Source organism: Myodes glareolus, chromosome 5 (assembly GCF_982192425.1).
Source record: "Myodes glareolus chromosome 5, mMyoGla1.1, whole genome shotgun sequence".
In the NCBI taxonomy this organism is placed as follows: domain Eukaryota; kingdom Metazoa; phylum Chordata; class Mammalia; order Rodentia; family Cricetidae; genus Myodes; species Myodes glareolus.
This window is the reverse complement of record NC_142030.1, coordinates 14,622,599-14,642,953: the sequence shown is the minus strand read 5'-3', so window position 1 is coordinate 14,642,953 and position 20,355 is coordinate 14,622,599. Positions and strand designations below refer to the sequence as shown.

General features: G+C 45.1%; 1 protein-coding gene, 1 non-coding gene and 1 pseudogene across 2 annotated transcripts in view; 2 read left to right on the top strand and 1 right to left on the bottom strand.

The window, feature by feature from the left end:
• The first annotated feature begins 4,608 nt into the window (after window positions 1–4,608).
• LOC125402019 (U6 spliceosomal RNA) lies at window positions 4,609–4,715 on the top strand. The gene has a single exon (XR_007232520.1). It is a non-coding gene; the product is annotated as a U6 spliceosomal RNA (small nuclear RNA).
• A 5,023-nt stretch (window positions 4,716–9,738) lies between these two features.
• On the bottom strand, window positions 9,739–9,975 carry LOC125401939 (large ribosomal subunit protein eL39 pseudogene; annotated as a pseudogene).
• A 5,774-nt stretch (window positions 9,976–15,749) lies between these two features.
• The window catches only part of Acbd3 (acyl-CoA binding domain containing 3), a 30,108-nt gene continuing 25,502 nt past the window's right edge, over window positions 15,750–20,355 (top strand). Inside the window, exon 1 of the mRNA XM_085687619.2 lies at window positions 15,750–16,068. Coding sequence (XP_085543745.2) covers window positions 15,786–16,068 — 283 coding nt within the window. The 5' untranslated portion in view covers window positions 15,750–15,785. The remainder of the gene's footprint in view (window positions 16,069–20,355) is intronic.

Sequence of the window (20,355 nt, the reverse complement as noted above, 5' to 3'; positions counted from 1 at the left end):
AAAGTGTGCGCCACCATGCCTGGCTAAAACTTCACTTTCTTTTTTTTTCTTTTTTTTTAAATAAATTATCTTTTATAATTTATTATTATTTTATGTGCATTGGTGTTTTGCCCACAGATATGTCCATGCAAGAGAGCCAGATCCCCTAGAATGGAGTTATAGACAGTTGTGAACTGCCATGTGGTTGCTGGGAATTGAACCCAGGTCCTCTGGAAGAGCAGTCAGTGGTCTTAACTTCTAGGCCATCTCTCCAGCCCCAAAACTTCACTTTCTTTAATAAACTGATTTTTTTTTCAGGCATTTTGTCTCAGCAAAAGAAAATGATATTCAGTTCTCCTCCATCCACCAGATGGTGTCTTTCATTTTGGTCCCTCTTTAGCAAGAAACCTGTTTGGTCAGTTTAATCAGAATCCCCTTGATCTTTGCTGCTACCTCTGGTAGTGTTCACCCACTGCCTCCACCCTGCTCCATGGCTGCACATCCATACCTGCCCTGCTGTCTTTGGCATTGAGTTCTAAGTCTGCTGAGGAAGAGACCTGGTGAGTTGTCCTCATCAGTTTAGACCCTGAAACCCAATATGGACAAGTTCAACAGAACCGCCATATACGGGATGCCCATACTTGCTTCAGCATTGCCAGGACATACATTTCAATTCATTCCTAAGTCTACTAAGCCCTAAGGAGATTCCATAGCCGTCTTCTTAACTTCATGATGGGTCCCTGCCCTAACACACATCACTGATTTTGTTTTTCATCGTCCAGCACAACCACCTTTTGTGACATGGCCTATACCCACTTCCAGGTGTGTCTGAGAGTCCTCTCTACTTAAACGAGTCCATATGCCTGTTTGCTGTAGGCCAGGTTATTTCACAGGGCGTAAGAACCCCCTTGGAGACTTGTGAAATAAACTGGCATATGGTAGTTCAAAGAGCATTTAGATTCAAAAAAGACACTGTGTCTTTCAATACACTCTCATGGGACGAGGTCTTCCAAGAAGTGAAATGAGGAGTGAGTTACCTAGCAGGGTGTATAGTGCATTTGTGGGGCTGGAGAGACGGCTCAGTCGTTGAAAGGACTTGAGTTCTATTCCCAGCCCTCACATCAGACACCTGAAAACCTGCTCTTTCTCCAGTCTCAGGGACTCCCCTACTCTTTTTTTGACCTCAGGAGGCATGACACTCACATATAACAAGCCCGTACTCTCTCATACACACAAAGTTAAAAACTGAAATTAAAATCAATTTTTTAAAGGCGTAAGTGGGGGAAAGTCCATTTATGTGCTTTAAGAAAAGCATTTAAGCTGGGTGTGGTGGTGCATGCCTCCAACCTCAGACACCGAGGAGGCTGAAGCAAGAAGATTCGGATTTGGGCTCCATTTGAGCTACATTAGGAGACTTCCCCTCAAAAACTAAATAGAAGATAAATAAGGTGTGGAGGGGAGAATAAAAAAGATCTGGGCTCCATTCCCAGCACCCACATGACAGCTCACAACTGTCTGTAGCTCCAGTTCCAGGAGATCTGGCATCCTCACACAGATATACATGTAGGCAAAACACCAAAGTACATAAAATAAAAATAAATAAATTATAAAAAAGTTAAATTAGAAAAATTGAAGTTTGAGGTCATCTTTGCCTACATAGTCAGTTCAAGACTGGCCTGGTGAGACCCTGTCTGAAGTAAAATGAAAAAAAAAGAAAAAGGAAAGAAAGAGAGAGGAAAAATTAAACAATATTGCTTTTTCTAAAAAAGAACAGCTGCAACTTGACACCCAGACTGTGCTTTTAGGACTTGTTATAAGGTCTTTTATAAGCAGGGCCCTGTTTAGCGCCTTCCTATCTGCCCCAGCCGGAATCCTGCTGTCTGACACCTGGGAAGCCAACGTACTGGCCTGGCTTGTACACATTTCCCTGGGTATCTGACTTCCTGCTGCTAAGAGATACGCAGGGAGAGGGCAGCCAGATCAGCCTCCACCTCCCTCTCTCCCTGGCTCCTCTGCGATCGCTTCTTCCTGGGGGTGGCAGCTGATCATGGTGCGCTGGCTGGCTCACCCACCGTGTTTTCATGTACACTAAAATTTCTAGTGAAGGGTCAATCATATAAACTAATTTCTTTTTCTTAGAGGTTGTTTGAAATTTAAAAGATCATCTCTCTGGGCCAGAGTACATAGCTCCGTGGTCCAGTACTTGTCTCGCATGTGAGAGGCTGGGTTTCATTCCTAGCACCACAGAATCCAAACAAAAACCAAAACTCAGGTGACACCTACAAACACACCACTCCCTGCTAGTCCCATGCATCCGTGGCAGAAGCTTCCTTGATGCTTCCACGGAGAAATGCAAGCACTCTACTCTTCGCTGGACTCGGAGGAGCCAGGCACCAACGTTCACAGTTCTATTAGGCATTTCCCCATGTTTCCCCTTTCTATCACCAGCAGGGCACTTCCAAAGTCACTGCATCAATACGCTTTTGGATGGATGAGTCTCCTTGAGGTAGGGAAAGAGCTACCAAAGGTGATCAGCTTGGTAAAGAGGCTTTAGGAAATGTTCTCTGAAGGAAAACGACCTGCATATCATGTTTGCTTAATCCACAGAAAATGTTTATTCAGCATCAAACGTGTGTCAGGAAGCAGGAGGCGTCACAGCCATAGACTTGGAAGAAAGATAAGAAGCCAGGTGCACACCTTTAGTCCCAGCATTTGGGAGACAAAGGCAAGCAAATCACCGAGAGTTCAAGGCAGAGCCCAGCATTCAGGAGACAAGACAGAAGGATCTCAAGTTGAAGATCATCCTAGTTTGGGGGTACAGCATGGTATACCACGGTCTCCACACTGTTTTCTCTCTTTGCTTTGCTTGTTCTGTAGCCCTGTCTGGCTTTAAACTCACGGTAATTCTACTGTCTCAGCACCTCAAGCGCTGAGATTATTGCTCTTGAGTTTGTAAACGGTGTTCAAACATTTGTTGAATGAATGTTTCCTCCTGGGAATTTTTTTTTTAAGTTCCTTGCTTTGTCCTGTGCATACAGAAAGAGACCACCAATACATCTTTCTAAATGAATAGGTGAAAATGGTTGAGATTTTGGAAGGAGAGGAAAGTTACAAAAATTACATTTAGGATAATTTGGCAACTTAACCTGCTCAGTGAGAACTGTGGAATATTTGAGGGGCTGATGCAGTGAATTTAAGAAATATTCTCAGAAGGAAAATAAAGGTAAGAAAGGGGCCCTAACCTATACACCACATCTGCTCATCCACTGGACAAGTGTTTACTTAGACTCTGTCATGTGTTAAACACTAGGAGGCAACATTGCCACAGACTTTAAAAACAAAAAGGTGTTTAGAAGCCAGATGTGGTGGTGCATCCCTATAATCTCAGCACTTGGGAGTCTGAGACAGGAGAATCTCAACGTCAAGGCTATCCTGGGCTACACAGCAAGTTCCAGGTCAACCTCAGATACTTAGTGAAACCCTTTCTCCAAGAAAATAAAAAAAAAAGAAGTAAAAGGATAAGGAAGAGAGGGAAGGGAAGAAAAGAAGGAAGGAGAAAAGTGATTTGAAATCAAAATAAGCTAGGCCTAGTAGTTATTTTTACAAATCTGTAATCCCAAATCTTCAGGAGACAGAGGCAGAAAGATTAGAAGTTCCAGACCTACTGTAGCTATAAGGTAGATTTAAGGTCAGTCTTGGAATTTAGTGAGAACTCTTCTCCAAATGAAAAATACAATAAGGGGCTGGCGATGTAGCTCAGTGATAGAGAGCTTGCTTGGCATGGGTGAGGCCCTAGGTTTGATAACCAGTAACATACAAAAAAGTTGGCTATATGTTTCCTTCTCAGACAGATGTGAGTGACATTTAGAAAGCAATCCATGTGTAGCGTCCACCCTTACACTCGAATCCAGATACATGTCTGAGCTCTCAGGCAGAACCAGACTCTGTACGTGCTGCTTTTTCCTGTGTAGACACACTACTGCTTAGCTCTAAAGAAAATGAAGTTTAGGGGCTGGAGAGATGGCTCAGAGGTTAAGAGCATTGCCTGCTCTTCCAAAGGTCCTGAGTTCAATTCCCGGCAACTACATGGTGGCTCACAACCATCTGTAATGAGGTCTGGTGCCCTCTTCTGGCCTGCAGACATACACGCAGACAGAATATTGTATACATAATAAATAAATAAATATTAAAAAAAGAAAATGAAGTTTAAAAATTTGTAGGAAAATGGATAAACTTAGGATGTATAATATGTGTAAGGTTGGGGGATACAGAGAGGGTTCAGCGGTTAAGAACACTTGTTCCCTTTCAGAGGACCTGCGTTTGGTCCCCAGCACCCACATGGCAGTTCATACATACATACAAACAAACAAATACTCATATACATAAAATAAATCTAAAAAAATAAAAATATTATGCAAGGTCACACAATATCAGAAAGAAATAAACTCCTATGTTCTCATTTGCAGAATCTAACTAATATATGTGTGTGTGTGTGTGTGTGTGTGTTAATAAATGTACACGTGACTGCAGCATAACATGAAGAAAAGAAAACAAGAAAGGGATGAGGAAGGACTAGATGCAGGTGATGGACCTGAGTTATGAAAGAGGATATTGTTGTAGAATATTAAAGTGCTCACTTTGGCAGCACATATACTAAAATTGGAACAATACAGAGAGGATTAGCATGGCCCCTGTGCAAGCATGACACGCAAATTCATGAAGTGGTCCATGTTTTTTTCAAAAAGAATGTTAGTTCAAAAAATGTGTTACATTTGTTTATACTGTGGAATATTTGTTTAATGATGTAAAGATGTGTTTCATTCTTTACGTTGCATTTGTTTAACTCTGTGAAGCTGTGTTACTTTGTCTGTCTAAAACACCTGATTGGTCTACTAAAGAGCTGAATGGCCAATGGTAAGGCAGGAGAAAGGATAGGCAGGGCTGGCAGGCAGAGAGAATAAAATACAGGAGGAGAGATTGAGGAATGAGATAAGAAGGAGAAGATTCCAGGACCAGTCACAAGGCCAGACAGCCACAAAGACAAGCGCAGAGGAAGAAGGAAAGAAAAGATATACAGAAATAGAGAAAGGTAATAGCCAGAGGCAAAAGATAGATGAGATAATTTAAGTTAAGAAAGGCTGGCTGGAAATAATCTTAGATAAGGCCAGGCATTCTTAACTAAGAATAAGACTCTGTGTTTTTATTTGGGAGCTAGGTGGCCGGCCCCCAAAGAACCAAAGAGTAAAAATAACCAACTACAGGATATAAAGCTAATTTATTTTCTAGTTCTGATTCTATCATGGACTGTTTGGTTTTGGTGGTGAATAAGGGCATAAAATATATTCAATACCAAATGTGTAGAATTTTTGTTTGTTTGTTTTTCAAGACAGGGTTTCCCTGTGTAATAGCTCTAGCTGTCCTGGAACTCGTTTTCTAGACCAGGGAGGCCCTGAACTCACAGAGATGCACCTGCCTCTGCCACCCGAGTGCTGGGATTAAGATGTGCACCGCCATCGCCCAGGGGAAAGTGTGAAATTTCACGTGAAGCCTCACAGCTTCCATTCCAAATGCCAATTCTAATCTACAGTTCAAACACTGGGTCTAGTGAATTTTGGCGAGTATGTTTTTATTTATCTGCAAGGTTTTTTTTTTAGTAACAAACTTTATAAAATGGAAAAAGAGAACAATTAGAACAATATGTTGTGATCAAAGTTACGTAGCTGTGCCCTCCCAGTCTTACTGTGGCATGCTCACTCTTCCTTTGACAATAGATGAGGCAATGCCTGTGTGGTGATGGTGATACGGAGACCAGCAGGAGCTACCGTGCAAGTGCCCCTCCACACAGCGCTACTGTGTCAGGACTCCAGTAACAGAGAGTTAAGTGCCTCCTAAGGAAATGATTCATATCCCGCAGGACAAACGGATAGCACTATTCCATCTTGCTACTAAGAATAGTGTGAAATTTAAACCTTATGAATTATTTATTTTTGAATCTTTCCATTTAATATTTTTGAACTGCAGGTGACCACCAGTACCTGAAACCGCAGAAAGTGACAGCAAGGATTTGGGGGATGAAGGTGTAAGATCGGAACACTCAAACGCCAGTGCCATGATGTATACCTGTAATCCCAGAACTCAGATGGTGAAGTCAAGAGGAGCGTGAGTTTGAAGCCAAACTGGACTACACAATGAGATTCTGTCTCAAAAACACCAACAAAAACAAAACAAGGAAACAAACGACAGCATTAAATAGTATAGAAAAGCAGAAAATAGCATATCAGACCTCTATCTCTGGTCCCATATATTGTATGTGAACGTGTGTCCATTTGGAGGGAAGAGGTCAGCTTCAGATGCCATTCATCAGAAGTCATTCATCTTGGGTTTTTGTTTGATTGGTTTTCCATACTTTGAGGCAGGGTCTCTCCCTGGAGTGTGGGGCCTATTGATTAGGCCAGGCTGGCTGGCCAGTGCGCCCCATAGATCCTCTTGTCTCCACCTTCCCGGGGCTGGGATTACACATGTGCATCACCACACCCAGCTTCTTACATGGGTTCTAGGACCAAATTCAGGCCTGTATGCAATCATTTCACCATCCTAGCTATCTCCCAGCCACATGCAGTTCCTTATGTTTCTGTCTCCTTAAATCCAATTACGTGTTTTAACCCAAGAGAACTCTTTATACTGTAAACAGGGTGTGTTGGCACACACCTGGAATCCCAGCGCGAGGAGACAGCATCATAAAGATTGAAGTAAGTTTGAAATGGACCTGTGCTACATGGAATTCCAGGCCAGCCCGGCTACATAGCAAGACCTTGACTCAAAAAACAAAACCCAGCAACAGCAACAAAAACAACGATCCTATAAAGCCACACTGCACCTTTACATATTTGGAGATTTTCCAGGCTCCATGCATACTTAGAACAATTAGAACACCGCTGAAGGAACACAATGACATAATGCATGTCGCGTGGCTCTTAGGAATGGCACTTACTAGTTTCTATATTATGTGTCTCTATCTTTGCACAATTCTGAGAGCTACCTGCATTAAAATCTCCAAGAGATGAGATTTGAATCATTCCTCCCCTGAGCAGCACCAGGCAGAGAGAGGAGTGGGCTCTGTTTCTCAACTGCACCTCTGCTGGCTGAATGCCCCATCAAAAATCACTGCAATGGCATTGATAGAACCCATAATTGATGGAAGCTCTCAGGTGGCAAAATCCTATGGATATTTTTTTTTGTATTTTCCTATGTTGAAATACCTTCTGTGCCAAAAATTTTACATGTAGAGTAAAAAGACTTAGGTAAAATATGAAGCGTGGGGCTGGAGAGATGGCTCAGGGGTTATGGGCATTTCCTCTTGCAGAGGACCAACTCCTAGCACGTATGTCAAACAGGTCACAACTTCGTATAATTCCAGTGCCAAAGGATCTAATGCCCTCTTCTGGTCTCCAACAGCATCCACACTTATTTGGTGAACATAAACTCATGCAGGTATACATACATATACATAAATAAAAAATAAGATCTTTTTTAAAAATACAAAGTATATAGCACATGCTAGAGAAATAGGAATGCTTGTGCTTGCTTCTCTCTCTCTCTCTCTCTCTCTCTCTCTCTCTCTCTCTCTCTCTCGTTTTGTTTTTTTGTTTTTCGAGACAAGGTTTCTCTGTAGCTTTGGGGCCTGTCCTCAAACTCCCTCTGTAGACCAGGCTGGCCTTGAACTCACAGAGACTCACCTGCCTCTGCCTCCCAAATGCTGGGATTAATGGCATGTGCCACCACCCCCAACTCTGACATGTTTTTTTTTAATTTTGATTAATTAATTGATTGATTTGGTTGGTTGGTTGGTTTTTTGAAATAGGGTTTCTCAGTGTAACAGCCCTAGCTGGCCTAGAACTAGCTCTGTAGACCAGACTGGCCTCAGACTCACAAAGATCCACCTGTGTTTGCCTCCCAAGTGCTGGGATTAAAAGTGTGTACAACCACCACCTAGCCTCATTTTTGTTTCTGTTTGGTTTTTTGAGACAGGGTTTCTCTGTAGCTTTGGAGTCTGTCCTGGAACTAGCTCTTGTAGATCAGGCTGGCCTTGAACTCACATAGATTCTCCCTGCCTCTGCCTCCCAAGTGCTGGGATTAAAGGCCAACGCCTCGTTTGTTTTTAAAGGCAGAATGTCACTATGTAGCTCTGGCTGCCCTGAAACTTGCTGTGTGTAGAGCAGGCTAACCTTGAACTCACAGAAATACACCTGCCTCTGCTTCTGCCTTGTCAGCACTGGGAAGAAGGACATCACCATTGTTCATGACAAAAGCCTGCTTTCTCTCACAGGGCCTGGGGCCATTCCTGCAGAATCTGACACCCAGAGCAGGAGCTAGGGTGTTTGGGTCTGGAGATTTGGTTTTAGGATCTTTCTCATCCTCTTGTTGACTCAAGACTCTGAGAGGTTTCTGTAAAATCATAATCATAAATGTACTGACACTGAGGGAAAGTTCTCTGTAGATGGAAGTTTCTGTCCTGTCCAGTCCCTCAGCCATTTAGTCCCAAAGAAACACACAGAGGCTTATATTAATGATAAAACTGTTTGGCCTATTAGCTCAGGTTTATTATTTACTAGCTCTTACAACCTAAATGAACCCATAGTTCTTATCTATGTTTAGCCACATGGCTTGGTACCTTTTCCCAGTGAGGCATTCTCATCTTGCTTCTTCTGCATCTGGTTGGTGACTACATCTCTGCCTATCCTCTTTCCAGAATTCTCTTAGTCTGGTTGCCCCGCCTATACTTCCTGTCTGGCTACTAGTCAATTAGTGTTTTATTAAACTAATATGAGTGACAAATTTTTGTTTTTGTTTTTGTTTTTCAACACGGTTTTTCTGTAGCTTTGGAGCCTGTCCTGGAACTGGTTCTTGTAGACGAGGCTGGCCTCAAACCCACAGACATCCACCTGCCTCTGCCTCCCAAGTGCTGGGATTAAAGGCGTGCGCCACCACGACCCAGCCTGAGTGACAAATCTTTACAGGGTACAGAAGCATATCCCACAGTAGTCCTCAGAGCTGCTCATTCTTCTAAGTGGGGCTGCATGTGTTAAGTACTGTTTGTCCCGTGTTCTGATTAGCTTCTGTGGACAGCATTCTATTTTGTAGATGTAGAAACTGAGGGATGGAGTGGTTATGTATCACGCCCAAGATCACACAGCTAGGATAGTGGTGGGACTGCCTCTAGAGCTGCGCAAATTGGTCCCCCTTTCTGCTAAGTTCTGTTGTTATAGATTTCCCTGACTTTCCATTTTCACTTGTATAAAATGAGGCTCTAACACCTATCTAGAGATTTGTTCTGTTTTGTTTGAGACAGGGCTTTGTGCTCAGGTAGCCCAGACTGGCCTCACACTCACTCTATAGCCAAGGTGACCTTGGACTCCTTATCCTCCTGCCTGAGATGGCAGATGTGTGCTACGTGGGGCTGAAGATGGCACAATGGGTAAAAGCACTGTCTACAATTGTGTACCTAAGTTCAAATCCCCACCATCTGCAGGAAGCCCAGAGGATGTCTATAATCTCAGAGCTCTTACAAAGGGATAAGAGGATAGGTCAGGTTTGTGCTACCACACCCTGTGTGAGAGATTTTTTTTTAAGACTCTACATTTTATTACTGGAGAAACCACTCCCAACTTAAACATGATCAGGTTGAAAATATTGAACTCCATCTTTTAACACTCATCCAGGACCACAGCTCAGCATAACTGTCTTGCCATTGTTGACTCCTCACAGACCCAGCTTCCTTCTCCTCCAGTGTCTTCTCTAAGAGTTGTACCTGATTTTGTTGCCAGTTTTCATCCGAATCCACTGAGGAATAGGAAGATTTTGCTTTTGTTTCTTGGCCAGGAATCGCTTCATTCTGAAAGTCTTGTGAGAAGACATGGCAAGAAGCTGAGGCAGGCAAACAGCGCACTATGGCGGAGGAAAGGCAAGGAGCGTGAGAGAACTTTTTGAGTAAGAAGTTAGGTCAAGCATGTCAAAGTAAATGTGAAATAAAACAACTAGCCATGACTTATGTTCTGAGAGCTCCCACTGGTGGTGTGGCATGGGTGTGTGTGTGAGTGTGTGTGTGTGTGTGTGTGTGTGTGTATCCAGAAGGGCACTGTGTATAGACCCCGACCTTGCAAGGACAGAGCCCCTTGAAGAAGGCTCTTGTTAAAGGGCTGGCACAGTAGCTAATGGGAGAGCACTAGCTTCACATGTGTGAAGCTTTGGATTAATTTCAAGTACCTCCAGAACGAGAATGTTTTTATTCAGGAGAGATGGTTCTTTTGGGTCAGAGTTTGGATTCCATCACCATGTTAAAAAAACAAAACAAACAAACAAAAACCTGAGCACCAGACATGGTGGTCCATGCCTTTAATCCCAGCACTTGAGTGCAGACAAAGGCGGAGTTCGTGTGAGTGAGTTCAAGGCCAGCCTGGTCTAAGTAGAGAGTTATGGCCAGCCAGGGCTGCACAGTGAGACCTGTCTTTAAAAAAAAAAAAAAATCTGCGTGTAGCCATGCACTCATCTGTAATTCCAGTTCGCAGCGCCCCTGCAGGTGCTGTGGGGAACTGATGCAGAAAGACACTGGGACTTCCGGGCCACCAGTTTATCCAAGTTCAGACTTAGACCCTGACTCAAAGGTGTAAGTAATAAGAGAAGGCACTTAATGTTCTTCTCTGGCTTCCAGGAGTACAGCTCACACATACCTATGCATGCTACATACACACATATGCACACATACTACATGCAAACACATGGACACGCACATACATACTCAGATACATATATGTACATGCACATATAAACATGAACACATACAATGCAGCTTAAATCATATGACCATGTACTGTTGAACTTTAGTTTTGAATTTTTTTATTTTTAATATTTTGTGTTCTTTGAGACAGGGTTTCTGTGTGTAGCCCTGGCTGTCCTGAACTCTCTCTGTAGACCAGGCAAGCCTCAAACTCCCAGAGATCTGCCTGCCTCTGCCACCACCACCCTGCTGAACTTTAGTTCTTATTGAGAACATTTTTGTCCTCTGCAGACTTCTACCTGGGGCTGACCAGTCCTCGGCTGTGCTTGTCTGACTCCAGGCAGTCACAGCTTAGAGCTTCACCTCCCCTTGCAGGCTTCGCTATCTTTTTCCACCTGCAGTGGGTGGAGTAACCCTAAGAGCCCCAATCTAACCCGCTGATGCAGTACTACCGCTACTGGGCAGCAGGTGGCGCAGAGGGACCTTGAAACTTAAACTTCGGCCTTGGGCAGTCTTGACCGAATCCGTAGGGAGGCCTTTAGCCATCTTCACCCCACCTTCCCCTCCCCTTTCCCTCTACTCCCTCCCTTTCTCCTCTTCCTTTTGTGATTTTTTGTTGTTGTTGTTGTCATTTGTTTGAGATAGGGTTTTACTGTAGCCCTGGCCGGACTAGAACTAGTATGTAGACCAATACCAGTTGAACTTGTATTGTAGTTGAACAATCTTGAACTCCCAGAGATTCACTTGCCTCTGCCTCACAATGCTGGGATTAAATACGTGTACCACAATGTCATCACTTTTACATTTGAACATGAAAACATATCAAAAACGTCTTAGTGGATCATGTCTTAAGAATGTTTTCAGAGGTTGGAGAGATGGCTTAAAAGCACTTAATGCTCTTGCAGAGGACCAGATCCAATTCCAAGCAACCACATCAGACAGCTCACAACGGCCTGCAGCTCCAGCTGTAGCAAACTGAAGGAGCCAACAGCCTTTTCTGGCCTCCTCAGGCACCCACCCCACACTTCCACAAATAAGCAACAAAATAAATCCTTAAGTGTTTTTGTTAGTTTTTGGAGACAGGGTTTCTCTGTGAAACAAACAGCCTGGCTGTTCTGGAACTCTCTTTGTAGACCAGGCTGGTCTTGAATGCACAGAGATCTGCTAGACTCTGCCTCCTGAGTGCTGGGATTAAAGGTCACCACTGCTGGGTCAAAAAGAATGTTTTGAGTCAAGTGGAGTGGTAGACATCTGTAGTCCCAGCTACTGGGGAGGCAGAGGCAGGAGGATGACTTCAGCCCAGAAGTTTGAAGCCAGGATAACGTTTCCAAAAAGAGAAAAACTGAGTATCTTCTAAATTTTTCTGCAATTCAAGACCTGGAGGTAGAGGAAGGAGGACCAGGTGTTTCGTGCTGGGCCAATAACACGGGTCAGTGAGCAAAGGCTTTTGCTGCCAAGCCTGACAAGCAGAGTTGGATCACTAAGCCCCACATGGTGGAAGGAGAGAACAAGTGGTTCCCTGATCCCCGACATGTTCCATGTCATGCACAGAAGACTAAAAAAATAGTTCCATGTCATGCTTCAGTAAACATAAAGTTTTAAACCAGACCGGGCTACATGTGACTGTCTCAGAAAGCAAGCAGGAAGGGAGGGAGAAAAAGAGAAAGGAAGGGAAGAGATGACAAGTGTGGTGTGGTAGCACACACCTGTAACACTGGCACTCAGTAAGCTGAGGCAGGAGGATTGCCTAAGCTTGAGACCAGCCTGGGCTACATAGTGAGTTTGAGGCCAGTTTGAGATACATAGGAAAGCTGTCTCAAAATAAGAGAAGATATTCTGTGCCAGTGGGCTGAGAGGAATGAGCCAGCTACTGGAGATAACATCTTCTCACTTACCCTGCAGAGTTTCTGGAACATTTGAAGAGATAGCCCAATTCTACTAACACTGCATGATAAGACCAGGGAAAAAACGAGTTCTCTCTCTTCTAGATAGAGACGATGGTTCCTGCGTGTGCGTGTGTGTGTGTGTGTGTGTGCGCGCACGCACGTAACAAGGTTTCAGGGAGCCCAGGTCAGCCTTAAACTCAGTTTGCAGCAGAGGATGACTGGAAACTTTTAACAATTTTACATTCATTGGTATTTTGCTTCCATGTATGTCTGTGTGAGGATGTCAGGAGCCCTGGTACTGGAATTACAGACAGTTGTGAACAGTCACATTGGTGCTGGGAATTGAACCTGGGTCCTCTGGGAGAACAGACAGTACTCTCAAACACTGAGATATCTCTTCAGCCTGACCTTAAACTCTTGACCCTTCTACCTTCATTTCCACATGCTGGAGGGCAGTCATTTGTCACAGTGCCCATACACACACACACACACACACACACACACACACACACACACAGAGTCACCTGCTGTGGTGTTGTAGACCAAATGTCATGTCCCCCAAAGTTCATGTTAAAATCTACCCCCATGTAATGGTACTGTGAGGAAGAGTGAGGAGGTGATTGGCCACAAGGGCATCACCCGCATGAGATAATCATCCTTATTTAGAGGTCCCTAAGAGCTGTCCTGTTCTTCCTGCCATGGCAGAATATAGCAAGAACATGGATGCCTAGGAACCAGAAAGTGGGCCCTTATCACTGTTGTGTGACAAACCTTTCCTGGTAAGATGCATCACACAGGTCTACTCACCCCAGATATGGAGCCCACAATGGACCGAAGTACAGATACCACCAAAGTCCAAGTTGGCAAACCCTAAGCTTTATTGACGCTACTTCCAGGAGCAGAAATGACTCAAAGACAGCTGCATCACCAAGGCCCACCACAGCACGGGTGACAGCTCACGAAGCTGAGAACCTGGAGCACACCACACAGCCTGCAGGCAGCTCGACAGTTGAAGAGAGAGGGTCCCTCCAGGGTGTCTCAGTTGGTCCAAACCTCTTCCAGGCAGGATGGCTGGTTTCTGCTGCTTCCAGGCAGCTGGCCTGCTCTCAGAGTCTTCCTCCATGCTGGGTCTGTCTAAGAGTCTTCTTTACCATGCAGCTCTCCTGTGGACTGAGGGGGACGTCAGCTCTAATAGTTTACTCTGACAGGACGGGGCCTAATGAATCTGGTTAGTGTCAGGGGCTCCTGAAGCTGTTTTGAGTTGCTGGCCTTCCTGCAGGATGGATTGTCTTCATCTTGGAGGAAGTGGTCACCCAACAACCAGCTTTCTAGACAGCAGTGTCTTGATCTTGATCATCTCAGCCGTCAAAGCCGTGAGAAATAAAGGCCTGCCTGCTCTTTATAAACCACCCACTCTGTGGTATGAAGCAACAGTGCAGAGACTGAGAGAAGTGACCGATGTCACTTGATAACATCATCAATCTGTCATTTTACATGGCCTGTGATAGGTAACAGCTTGGACCGTGTCTTGTCACACAGGACAGGAATGGCTGTGAACTTAAGAGTACGTCTCAAGACCTCCTCACAGCACCAGCTCGGACCAGTAAGGACGGTTAGCCCGTAGTCACTGGATTGCTTACTTTTCTATCAGGTTCATGAGTCCATTGTTTCCATCTTACAAGGGAGGAAACGGTTAGGGGGACTCATTCAAGGTCACTGAGGCAGAAGGACCTTCCAGTAGCCTGGCCCTACCTCAGTGCTCTGTTCTGGGCTCAGCCCCTGAACCATGATGCCTTGGGGCTGGACACCACATCTCCTCACGTTTGCATTTTCCACAGTTCCTGATATACAAGGTAGTCCTTAAATATTGAGCGGAACTGACACCAAGTGTGTTGCCCCTCAGTTATCCACTCAGTAGAACATTCCTAGGGTTTGTCCAGGGAATGGTATAGGAAATGCTTGCGATTTTTCACTTTTAATGACTGGAAGACTCTGCTAGGGACCAACCCCTAGAAGGCCGGGCACACCTTTAATGTCAGCACCCTGAAGGCAGAGGCAGGCGGATTTCTGGTTCGAGGCCAGTATAGTCTGGCCTATAGTGAGTTCCAGGACAGCCAGAGCTATGCAGCTCTAGACCCTGTCTCAGAAACAAAACCAACTGGGCACACACACCTTTAATCCCAACACTCGGAGGTGGATCTGAGTTCTAGGGCAGCCAGGGCTGTTACACAGAGAAACACTGTCTTGAAACACCCCCACTCCACTCCTCAAAAAAGAAAAACAACAACAAAACAAAACAAAACAAAAACCCACTAAAAACCAAGTGACTGCTATGTACTCTCAAGACGGTTTCTCCATAACTACCATCTACTTTCTTGTACCCGCACTGGCTCCGTCCTTTGGCCCTACGCGTTTGTGACACAGGTAGCTGAATTGGTCTCAGCTATCCTTAGTGCTGGTTCCAGAGGTGTGCACCTGCAGTCAGAACACTTGGGAGGTTGAAGTGGGAGGCTAGACAAAAGTCCAACCTGAGCTAAAGAGTGAGTTCAAGGCCTGCCAGAGTTACAGAGCAAACACGTAGGCAAACACTCCCTCCCTTAGCAGAGCGAGACTGACTAAGGGAAAAGTGAGAACAAAGCCTCTGGGGGAGGAATACCCTGTTTTCTACTTAAAAATAAAAATGGTCTGTCATTTGCCCTGCATCTCCTCAGAGTCTCTGTGGAGACTAACTGAAACGGGCGTGCAGAGAGCCTTGCCGAGAGCGACTCTTTGCAGACTTTCCCTAAAGGGTCGGTAGCGCGCTCCGCCACCGCTCGAGTCACGACGTGCGTTCACCTCCCGCGTTCCCGAACAACGCGGGCGGACAGAAGGATGGGCCCCATGGGAACGCCGGTGCAAGGGAGGGCTGAGCACGGAGAGGGGCGTGAGGCCCCGATCGGAAGAGGACACGTAGTCCGGAGCGAGCCAGCGAGCACAAGACGACAGGAGCGCGACTCACTCACCCGAGGGCGGGGCACCAGGCCCCCTTCACACCCGAGCCGCCTCGGCAGCGGAAGTTCCGGTGTCGGCGAGCGGAGGTGAGAGGTCAGCAGGAAGTCGATACGTGGCCGCCGCCTGTGCCCGCCGAGGAGGCGCTCGGAGCGGAGATGGCGGCGCAGCTGAACGTAGAGCCGCAGCTCGAAGTGTCGCTCGACGGCCTCACGCTGAGCCCGGACTCGGAGGAGCGGCCCGGCGCAGAGGGTGCTCCGCTGCTGCAGTCGCCGCCCTCGCCCCCCGGGGCTGGACGGGGCCCAGGCGCCGCGGGGCAGCAGCCGGAGCCCGGGGTGGCGGCGGCGGCTGAGGGCGCGGCCGAGGAGGCACGGCGGATGGAGCAGCACTGGGGCTTCGGCCTGGAGGAGCTGTTCGGCCTGGCGCTGCGCTTCTTCAAAAGTGAGCGGGTTCCCTCGTCTCTGCGGGGCCGCGGACCGCCCGGGCCCGCCCCACCCACCCGAGCTAGGCCGGGGTGACCGGAGCGCGCCTCTGTCCTTGGCGGCACCCGGAGTCTGTCACTGCGGGTCTGGTCCCCTTGTCACACCCCTGAGGGGCCCGGAAGCCTGGCTTAGCAGCCGGCGTCGCCTGCGGTTGCTGGGGCGCTGTTACCTGGTTTAAGTTCTCTGATTTCCGAGAGCTAGAGTGGCAGAAGGAGCGCGCGCTCCCAGGGCTCCCGTTCTGGGATGGGTTTCTCCTTTTTGTTGCTCTTTCTCCACCGGTTTGCCGTTTCCCGTGGCTCGCCACATCAACCCGATTTTTTTTTTAAATCCTAGTGGGATAAAATTGTGGGCCCCACACATACCTTTTTCTAGCCTTGGAAACCGGGAGCCTGTATAGGACAGACAGGACATGATCATTCGGCGGTAGGGATGGGACGAAGAAGGAAGTAAAATACTAAGTTCGTTTATGCCCTTTTGCTTGTATGTCCTGGTAACTTCTAAATGGTTATGAAGTTTTACCTTGTAAGTGAATTTTGAAGAATAAGGCCCAAAAGTACATTCCCACTTTCTCCCTCTCTCATTCCCGTCTCCCCCTCCTCTCCCTTTTTTTCCCTCTCTTTCTCTCTCCCTCCTTTTCTTCCACCCCCCACAATTAACTTTTTTAAAGCCAAATTCCAGTGTGTGGTGGTTTTCTTCCCTTTTTTTTCTTTCTTTTTTTTTTTTTTAAAAAAAAAAAACTGGGTTGTTCATGTAGTTAATAATGGAGATACCACTCAAAGATTTGGTTGGTGGGAAAGAGCTTGACTCAATAGTTGGATTCATAAAGATATTTAGGTTTTGAGTGGGAAAGCCGAGAGAGAGAGAGAGAGAGAGAGAGAGAGAGAGAAGAGCAAATGAAACTTTAAAAGTGGTTGCTAGACTCCACATGCATTCCAGAACAGCATATTTAAGACAGTTTCCTCAGAGATAGTAGTTTCAGATTACATATTTTACAGGCTGAAGTTGGGTTGTTCATTGTAGTGATCCATGTTAACATATTTTATTTTTAAATGGCTTTAATTGTGCAAACTCGTGAAATTCTGTGAAAATTTCCAGAACTAGTGGTTATTCTGCAGTCATTGTAATTTTTTTGTTTTTAATGTAAAAAGCTCATCCTTGAACTGTTCGTTGCCCCTGCTGTGTTCTAGCTGGCTTGAGGATTTGGTAATGAGTTTAGAATTACTGTCTCTTAAATTTGGAGTTTGTTGTAAGTAAATGTGAACCTACTTGTTTCTGTGCAGTTAACATAGGTATACTTGCCCTTAAAAGTTAATTTTTGGGCTAGGCAGTGGTGGCGAACACTTTTATCCCAGCACCCTGGATGTAGAGGTAGGAGGCTCTCTGAATTTGAAGCTGTCCCTATCTACTAAGCGAGTCCAGGACAGCCAGGGTTACACAGAGAAACCCTGTCTCGAAAAACAAGTTAATTTTTGGAACTTGCTTTTCAGTAACATAAACTGCAAAAAGAATCAACTCTAGGCTTTTCTTCCCCCTTAAACTTAATTGTGTATGTGAGAGAGAGAGAGAGAAAAAAAAAAAAGACTGACCGACTTGTGTGCTGGGAGTTGAATGGGAGTCCTTGGGAAGAGCTCTGCCATTCTAAACTACTAAAGTAGGGCTCCAGACCCAGGAAGAACCAATTTCTAATCCTTGATTTTGCTGCATAGGTAACAAAAAAAAATGGGTAATTTCATCTGAGCCCATCTTACTTGAAAATAGCAATATCTGCTTCAAGAGATTAAGATACTGAGCATGGTGTTAACACCTTTAATCTCGGAACTTGGGAGGCAGAGGCAGGTGGATCTCTGTGAATTTGAGGTCAGTCTGGTCTACACAGTGAGTTCTGGGACAGCCAGAGCTACATAGTGAGAGCCTGTCTCAAAAACAAAACAAAGCAAAAATCTAAACAAACAGATTAGTTAATTAATTTTAAAAAAATTGCATAATGGGCAGCAAATTTAGCATTGTTTTGGGTCAGACTCAATTGCTATATAAATTCCTAGAAAACTAACTTTGCTACAATCAAGTTCTATATAAAGAAGCTGGATTAGGTAACACTAGCTGCCTCACATTTAAAAGTTAGTGGTCTGAACAGACTATTTTAAATTGCCTTTTGAGTCGCAAGGGTCTTCAGAGAGTCCGTATTTGAGGTGCCTGAGTTACCTGTCACCTTGTAGAAGAAAGTGCATTGATAGGGATAGTTTGCTCAGTTTCTTACTTAACTACTCAGAATTGTAGAATAGCTGTTGAGCAGTTCAAAGCACTTCTCTGTGTGGATTATTATTTGAGATAACAACAAAGGGCTGGCAGTGGAAGGGCACTAATTGGAAGAGGGAAAAGGATATAGAATAATTAACAGAAAGTGGGGTGAGTCCATAAGTAAGGCCTTTGTTTTTGTAGGTGTGCATACCTCGGTGTGTGGAGGTCACAGGACAGCCTTGGATTTTGGTCCTTTGGTGCAGTGTGTAGCAGCCCACCCCCATAGTTCCTGGAGAGATTTCTGTCTCAGCCTCTCACTGGAGAAACACTGAATTTGTAGATGCACTACCACATCTGTCTTGAACTTCATGCTTGTCCGTCAAGTGCCTTACCCACTGAGCTATCTCCCCCAACTCAGGTCTTCATTTTAATGTATGTTTTTCTCCTACAAAATAAGTTTGGCGGTTGCTGTAAACTAGTCTCTTACTTTTTGGTTTTTCAAGACAGGGCTTCTTTTTGTAAGTTTTAGGATAGCTCTGGCTATCCTAGAACTCACTGTGTAGACCAGACTGGCCTTGAACTCACAGAGATCTACTTGCCTCTGCCTCTGCTTCCCTAGTGTTGGGATTTAAGGTGTGTGCATAACCACCTGGCTCACAATGTTTTTAAATTACATTTTATCTTCTATGGATTAAATATGAATCTTGAAAGCAAGATTATCTATTCCATTGAAAATAGCTGAAAGGGTCTGGGATGTAGCTCAGTCTGTCGAGTGCTTGCCTGTCTAGTTTTACGACCTGGGTTCTGTCACCAGTACCATACAAGCCAGGTGTGGTTGTGCAAGTCTGTAATCACAGCTCTCAGGAGGTGGATCTGAAGTTTGTTTAGTTTTTTTTTTTTTTTTTTTTTTTTGAGACAGGGTTTCTCTGTAGCTTTGGAACCTGTCCTAGAACTTGCTCTGTAAATCATTCTGGCCTCAAACTCACTGAGATCTGCCTGTTTCTGCCTCCCAAGTGCTGGGTTTAAAGGCATATGCCATCACCGCCCAGCAAGGTGACACTGAAGTATAAGGTCATTCTTAGCTGCATAGACCCACACACACACCAAAAGAAAGAAAGAAAAAGAGAGAGAGAGAGAGAGGAAGGAAGGAAGGAAGGAAGGAAGGAAGGAAGGAAGGAAGGAAGGAAGGAAGGAAGGAAAGCAATGACAATAGTGTAGCCTGGAGTCTGGAAGTCTGTTTTGTGTTCCGTACATGTCATAATGATGATCATAGCCAATAGCTTACTATGTCAACTCCTCTCTTTATTTTTTAAAAATCTATTTATTTTTATTTCATGTGCATTCATGTTTTGCCTACATATATGTCTGTATGAAGGTGTTGGATCCCCTGAAACTGGAGTTACAAGCAGCTATGAGGTACCATGTGGGTTCTCTGGACGGACAGTCAGTGCTCTTAACTGCTAAGCCATCTCTCCACCCTCCTACTACACCCACCTCTCTTAATTTTTTAATGAAGTGAAAGTGAAATGATGTAGGCTGGGGGTGTAGCAGTGATAAGTGCTTGTTCGGTAACTGTAACATAGCATACATAGTAAGACCCTGAGTTCTGCCCCCGGGCATGGGGTGTGTACATATAGATGAAAATGTCCCTTATAATGTTCTGTAGATTAGCGTTTTGCTGTCTAACCGCCAGGGATTTTTGTGCCCTTATGGATAAGGTTTACTATTAGAATTACTGCTGTGTGGATGGTGCAGACCTCTTTGCCCTTCAGGAGCGTGGAGTCAGAAAGGAGACTTAAAGAGCTAGTTGATAACTGCAGCACAGGTGGAGGAAGCAGAGGGGACGGGGAGAGGGGTGGCGGGCTTGTGTGTTTGGAACATGACAGATAGGAGATAGCTTAATGGGGAGAGGAGACATTTGAAATTTCTGGAAGGACACGATGAAGTTGTACACAGTTTAGCCTTTCTGTTAGATGAAGAGCCAGTGAAGGGTTTTTTTTTTTTTGTC